This window comes from Pinus tabuliformis, chromosome J (genome assembly GCF_031772625.1).
Source record: "Pinus tabuliformis cultivar Carrire ecotype Pingquan chromosome J, CPIR1, whole genome shotgun sequence".
Classification (NCBI taxonomy): Eukaryota; Viridiplantae; Streptophyta; class Pinopsida; order Pinales; family Pinaceae; genus Pinus; species Pinus tabuliformis.
Window position 1 is genome coordinate 743,803,417 of NC_142295.1, and position 7,431 is coordinate 743,810,847.

The window sequence follows — 7,431 nt, forward strand, 5'->3', positions numbered from 1 at the left end:
GTTTCCCAGGTTCTGAGATAATTTATTTATATTTGAGTTTTGGTATATCGGGCCTCTCCTTATCAGGAATTCGATACATCATAACTCTTATTAGTCCCTGCCTGGACTATAGCGATCGATTGATCGTTGACTCTGCATTAATCCATTTTTTGACCGATTTTTTTTCCGCCTAAACATATTTTAACCAAAGTTTAATGCTGACAATGTGATTCACTGAAATTTTAACCAAATTTTTCCTTTGAAAAATATTGTACCTCTTATTGCGGCCTTCACGTGGCCCGAGACAAAAATATTGTGGTAACTTTGTTTTATACAAAGTTTTCTGGCACCCTGCAGCAGTGCTTTTTTCGTGCCTTCATTTTATCCAAAGTTCATTTTATCCTAAGTCCAGTTGGGGCCACTTTTTATTAAGATGAAACCACGTGTTGGGTTAGCAAAGTTAGAGAGGAAGCCAAGTGTTTGATGCATGTCACTTAGCTGTGGCTGAGCTTTCAAGCTAAATTGCCTCTGGGAGCCTACCTTATATGCTTATTGTGTTCTTCTATTCCTTGTCTCTGTAATTGAATTTTCGGCTGAAGAAAATATTACCGTGTGTTTATCCATCAACATGACATATTTACAATGCCATCAAGAATTTCATCGAGATCTAGTCCTATTCTTACCGTGTGTTTATCCATCAACATGACATATTTACAATGCCATCAAGAATTTCATCGAGATCTAGTCCTATTCTGGATTGCAGAGATCTCAGAGGGCGGATCGAGCCGAGTTGAGTGAAATGTAGATAAACATTGAACACATTCTCTGTATTTCCTGCTCCCAGACAGAACATCATTGTTTTCTTGGTGGTTTTTCCCTTCAGATTTCAGGTAGCTCTGTCTGTTTTTCCTTAATGGCTTTTATGTTGGGTTTCTAATGTAATCTGGGTCTTTTCATAGCATCAATCTGCATTCACCCTGATATATACACAGTGTATCATTTCAATATAAATAATCTCTGCAATTGATTGAATCGGCCCGCCATGGACAAGTATGAAAAGCTTGAGAAGGTCGGGGAGGGCACCTATGGGAAGGTGTACAAGGCAAGAGACAAGATGACTGGACAGCTCGTTGCTCTCAAGAAGACTCGCCTTGAGATGGACGAGGAAGGCGTCCCACCCAGTTCTCTTCGTGAAATCTCCCTCCTGCAAATGTTGTCTCAGAGCATATATGTTGTTCGGTAAGTATTTTTTTGGTGGAGGAGCGGGTTCGAATCGTAGAGTTTCAGTATTTGGGGTTTGAGTTGATTTTATTATATTTTACATGGCATTTAGGTCTCTGTTTCTGAATGTATAGCCCATGATATGTTGGGTCATCATTATTACTGTTGTTATTATTTTCCACTCCTGAAATGCTGAGAGGAACAGCAATTTTTCTCTGGTTTCTGCACCGTGAATGCTTTCAAATGGATGTTTTTTTGTTAGGTCACAATGGCGAAAATCTGATCCATATCTTATCTGTTCCGTGATATTTTTTGGTTGGTGTTTGGTTGAATTTCCATCGGTAGATGAGATTCTGTTGGATCATATTTGAAAATTTGAAATAAGGAAATGACGCTTTTCACTTTTTCTGCTATCACTGTCATTGTCTTGAATATTTATTTTATAATTTTTTATTTTTTGATAAATGCCTAAGATGAAAGGTGGGGTTAATTGCCTAGACTAAGGTTTAGATCTTATGCCAAAATCATTCGAAACTTGTTTCAGGTCTGATCTTTTTGAAACTCATGCCATATGGGTAAGGCAGACTCTGATTGTCGGGCTTAACACTCTGTTGACCTCATCAGTGAATCAATGCCCCTCAAAGCTAATGTATATTTTTTTAACTCATTTGTTTTGAAGTGTGAAGTAGAGTAATGCTGCTATGATTTTTTTGTTGCTTACTTTTCAAACACATTTGTTTGTTGGGATCACCTGTAAACTATGATTTGTGAAAAGGGCAATGGTATTGGTATTCCCCTTAACTCTGGTATTGCTGTGATGTGTTTGAACTCATTTGTTTTTAAGTGTGAAATAGAGCAATCCTCCCATAATTTCTTTGTTGCTTGTTTTTCGAACACAAATTTGGTTGTTGGGAGCACCTGTAAACTATGATTTGTGGAAAGGGCAATGGTATTGGAATTTCCCTTAACTCTGTTATTGCTGTGATTCTTTTCAAATGGGTATTTGTTTGGGAATCTAGTTTTGCTAAATCTTAAAGAACAATGCTTCCTTCTTCCAAGTTATTCCCAGTATTTCAAATGTGTATTTGTTTGATTTCAGTTGTGTAGCAGAATCTGAAAGGGGAATACAGTCTGTGCCTGCTAGGTTTTCTTACAGCAAGTAGCTGGTGTTTGATTTTTCTTTCGAATGCCATGGATGTGAAAACTACCATCAATATAATAACCAGATTTCATCTAAACGCTAATATGCCCTTCCTAAGCTCTAAGTGATTTCAGGGTTAAGCTCCAAAATAATTCTAGGATTTTTGTTCAGTAAGGGGTAAGGGGTAGGGCGATTAACAGTATCTATTCCCTATATATATATATATATATTTGATTTTTCCTTTTTCTCGGTTTGGTTATGTGGGTGATTAACAGCTTGCATTCCCCGCATTCTCAACTCGGCGTATCTTTGTTTCATATGCAATGTGCCTTGTGGGTGTCCTTGTTATTCCAATTTTATTTCAGGGGTTTTTAAGGGTTTTTAATTTTTAAATCTGTAGTGTAGCTGCACTTTTTTAATTTAGGATTTGATTTACAGAGATGTCGCATCTGGGTCTTGTTGGGTTTTGAATCCTAAGTATTCCTTAAAAATGCAACAACTATTGAATTTTCTTTAATGAAGTTTAATTTACAGAAAAGATTCACCTGAAAAGACAGCTCTTTATAAATTCTAGTGCTCAGACAAGAAGGTTTGACATTCAGATTTCTAAATATTTTTATAAATTATACAAATTATGCAGCTCATCAAGTAAATTTCCCAGCAAAAAGTTTTAGAATTTTTTAATATTTGTTGTAAAATGCAGGTCAGGCACCAAGTCTAATGCAGGGCATGAATAAAACTTGAAAGTCACTCCATTTTTAATTTTTTCCTTCTTTTTAAAATGCGGCTAGTGAAGACGTATTCAGACTTCCAGATTTTTCTTTATAATGCAACTCCTGAATTAAACTTAAATTCACTTTCAACAAGCATTTATATTTTATTTCTTTATATTGTTCTAAGACAATAAAATTTAATAAAATTCGAATTTACATAAGAAAAAGCAATTGGATATCTATATGGATTTTGACGGAAGATCTACATGACGATGGGGATGGGGTTTGAACTTGTTATTGAAGAAGAGCAAAGGTGCCACGGGACGAGCTATTGCAGCCAACGTGGCACTTACCAAGTACTCCATAATGACAACAACACTTAATGTTGTTTTTTTGCAATGCACGATGGCAACAAGGTCAAATTTATGTGGTAAGTGCGGATAAGGGCGTATATTAAGGTCAGTTCATCACTTGTCTACTGCTTCTATTGGTTTGGTGGGCTGGACACTAATTCAAGGTAGAGGTATTGGCTCTTGGGGGACGCTTCCTGGCTCACTATTTGACAAGATTCACATTGTGGGAGACTCCAAAATAGTTATAGATTGGGCTCTGAGCCACAATTTCATTATAATGCCTTGCCTACAACATTGGTTGCAGAATGCTCAAAATCTGATGGCCTCTTTCTCCAACATCACCTTCGAGCATGTTTTTTGGGAGCAGAATCTGTGTGCTGGTGCTCTCTCCAAACATGATTGACCGACATCTTTTTATTACAAAATAAAAAATTACTCTTATGATTTCAGTATTTAAAAATAATTTTGAAAAAATTTCGGCCGTTATGCCATCTGCAACGTAGACCTTCTGACAGGCCCCGGCAGGGACTACCGGCTGCATGCAGCACTGGCAGGGACTACTGGCTGCATGCAGCACTTGTTAAAAAGAACCTATGAGATCAATATTATCTCAATACTCTTATATGTCAAATTTTACGTATTTCAGGACCTTTACATCTCAGATCTAGTATCTCGAGGAACTTTTCTATATTAGAACATTTGTATATTGGATCCCTCATATCTCAGAAGATTTTATATCATCCCTTTCGTATATCAGATATTCACATCTTATAGGCTTTCTCACCTCGACACTCTTATCTCAGAGCTTTACATATCGCGAACACTTTATATCGTAATTCTATTTTAAATTCCCCTCTAATATTTTTGTTTCAATGTCTCACATGGAATGTTCACGTGGTCCCTTGTCTATCCACTTAAGTGATTTAATGTTTTAGCCTCAAATGAATTAAATATCACATTTAATAAACTTTGGTTTTCGTAATATATTTTTAATAAAGGTATTTTACGCTCTGTTTCCATTTTTACGTAGTTTGTGAGTGTTGTAAAGAGTTTTTCTACTAAGCCTTTGCTTCTGTCTCCTACAGGTCAACACATATTATCAACACATTGAAGAAATGAAGAAAGGAGGCAAAGGTAAAACAAAGGCTCCACAACAACAACCTATGGGTCCATTTGTGGAAGATTTTGATGACAAAAGTCCATGAGCAAGTCTATTTTCTCACATTATATGTACCAGAGATGATGGGATTTCCTCTTGGGAAGAAATTTACCAATATTTTGAAGATGAAGGGCCTGAAGTCACCAAAATAATAGCCACATCAGATGACAAAATACATGTCTCGGAAAATACTCCAAAGGACACGGAAAATTCCTTTCTTCACAGAATCGTGGCGAGACCATCATTAATGCCTTATACAGATATGGTTCATTGGGTGGTTGAAATTTTAAATATTTCTGAGAGACACATTCAAACACTAAAAGGCACAGTGATTGGTTCTTTTTCTATCAAGGATTTGAAAAGTATGTATCATTTTCTTAATCTGCAATGTATATATAATAAAGAGTTCAACTAGGCCCTTATAAAGGAGCATGAGCACCCATCAGAACAAATAAAACAATGGAGAAGATACCCTAATAAGCATAAAGCAGAGGAATCTAGTAAGTATTCACTTGATTCCCTTACTTCTCCTTTTTCCCAAGTTGTGGCTATGATGTGTCGATTGCATGCTCAAACTAATGTGTCAAAGTTCTCGGACACCTAGGTACCCCTAATTGATGGCACAGTAGAAGGATATATATTTGATTGGGCCACTATTGTCTTCGATAATTTGGCTACACACATCTTAGCTTTTCAGCGTGCTAGAAGTGTTTCTTAAAATAAGCTTCCTCCTTTTTACATGTTTGCTTATATCATGGATGCCATATGTTTTACAATGGATTTTCCTGCTATGGGTTGGAAATGGACCATTCAGGATCCAAAGCCTATTCATATCTATCATAATATTCTATGGGAGTCCAAATACAATGAACATTTCTATCAGATTTTTCACGGAGTGATGATTCCTATACATAAAGCTATTTTTTAGTCTCGACCACCTTGGATGTCTCAAGAAGCCATAGATGACATTCGGAAGGTCAGAAATTGGTTTGAGGAATAATTATTCACTTATATAAAAGTTTATGGCAACCTAGCCCATCCTCATTTTTTGCCCATGTTCATCCTCGATAAGTTAGTCAACAAAGAGTTAGTTTATCAAACAGTGGGTTATGGGATTACTAAGGTACTAAAGGAATAAAATAAAAGGGTATGACATGTCTTCCCTACCAAATTCAGCATATTTACATTGGCTAATTATCGCCATGCTGAGAAGGAAATTCTAGCCATTCAAGCTCTTAAGTTTCCTATTGTTCCTAATAGACAATATGATTCTAATGTAGTGGTGAAGAATTTTGTTGCTTTCTAGGGACTCCAATAGTTTTTTCATGATGCAGACAAATTAGATGACTTGTTTGCATAGTCTTCCTCTTATGCTACATTATTACAGATAGTGGAAAAATAATTGATTGTAGAGGAGAAAACTTAGTTTGTCCAATATAGAAATTCTCGGATAGCCAATATTCCATTAAATTTTCTCTATTTACCTTGGGAGAAGTCATCAATGTCAATTGCACAGCTTGATAGTACTACATAGTTAGTCATTCCTCCTAAGGATCAGCCAAAGGTTGTTTTAATTTCTTCCCCACCTCAACTTGAGGAATTGATTTTTAATCTTAAATATAATGATGCATGGAATGAATTCAGTATGACTATAAATCCTAAGACCAAAGCTTAAAATTAGTTTCTCAAACTACCACTTCTTCATAGAAAGTTGATGTTCAGGGAGCTTCTAATAATCCTAAACAAGATTCCAGGTGAGGGGAGATTATTGATAAATCCTCTATTCATTATCATAAGGAAATTGAGATTATTCGTGTTTTCCCTACCTCAGAGGTTACTCTGACTATTGAAGAAATCCCTCCCTTATACTTTTTCTATAGTCCTCAGCATGAGACTGTGGTCAAAAGGGGAAGGAAGAAGAGGAAATTGGATCAATCTCAATCATTGGTTCCTAGCAAGGTCTCTTCTTTTGAAGTTCTGTGGAAAGGTTCATCTGCAACACCAACAGAAGAGTTAAAAATATAACTCAATTCACCAGTGCCTATGCTTCGGAAACCATTGACAAAGTCATAGAAGTTCGAGAACTTCTTAAGGAGAAAGAGGAAAAAATCATCTCACTAGCACAAAATATTAATATTGAAAAACAAAAAATTAATGAACTATGGGAAAATCAAGTGTCATAGCTACAACAAAAATTTGATGCTCTGAAGGTATAGCATGATAAGGAGATACAGTTAAAAGATGATCAAATCAAAGAAATACAAAAGAAAATAGAGCAAATGCGTGTTAGTCCTCAACTGACCAAATTTAAGAAAGAAGCTAAGGAATTAAATTCTTTGATAAAGCATCAGCAGAAGGTCTTTTGCAATAAGCTTATGTTGATCCAAGATCAATGTAAAATATAAAATTCTCTTGTGAATTAGTTGTCTGATGTGATGAACTAATTCAAAGAAGTGAATGAATAGATGACTTATTTTCTAACTTGGAAAGAAATTGAGGAAGGTAGAACTGAAAATCTACCTAAGATTGATGAAACTCAAAAGATAATAATTTCACAGTGTGGGAAATCAGGATAAAACGGGCTAAAGTTATTGTGAATGAAGTATGATATCTTTCCAGTTCTATCATTGAAGCAGTCAATGATATATTATTACAATCCAATATTATCTCTAACTTCTCTGAAGATTCATTGTCAGATTCCAAGACATTATTGAAAGATTGGTTGGAACATAGTACAAAAATGGTTGAAATGATTGATCATTTGTCTAAAATTGACCTTGAACATCATTGGTAGTTTCTGGTTAAGCCTCACAACCAATAGGGTGTTCTCTTATGCCTATCCAATGTTACTACTCAGATGTTGTC

General features: G+C 35.7%; 1 protein-coding gene across 1 annotated transcript; it reads left to right on the forward strand.

The window, feature by feature from the left end:
• The first annotated feature begins 470 nt into the window (after positions 1–470).
• Positions 471–5,042, forward strand: LOC149228853 (cyclin-dependent kinase B1-2-like). Its single transcript, XM_089375741.1, has 2 exons — positions 471–1,218; positions 4,493–5,042. The coding sequence occupies exons 1-2, from the start codon at positions 1,022–1,024 to the stop codon at positions 4,524–4,526; spliced, it is 231 nt and encodes a 76-aa protein (XP_089231867.1). The 5' UTR covers positions 471–1,021; the 3' UTR covers positions 4,527–5,042.
• The last annotated feature ends 2,389 nt before the right edge of the window (positions 5,043–7,431 follow it).

Bases quoted from the DNA above. Each gene is read 5' to 3' on its own strand.
- LOC149228853 (XM_089375741.1), top strand. From the start codon at position 1,022: ATGGACAAGTATGAAAAGCTTGAGAAGGTCGGGGAGGGCACCTATGGG. The intron at 1,219-4,492 runs GTAAGTATTTTT...TGTCTCCTACAG, and splicing joins CAGAGCATATATGTTGTTCG to GTCAACACATATTATCAACA.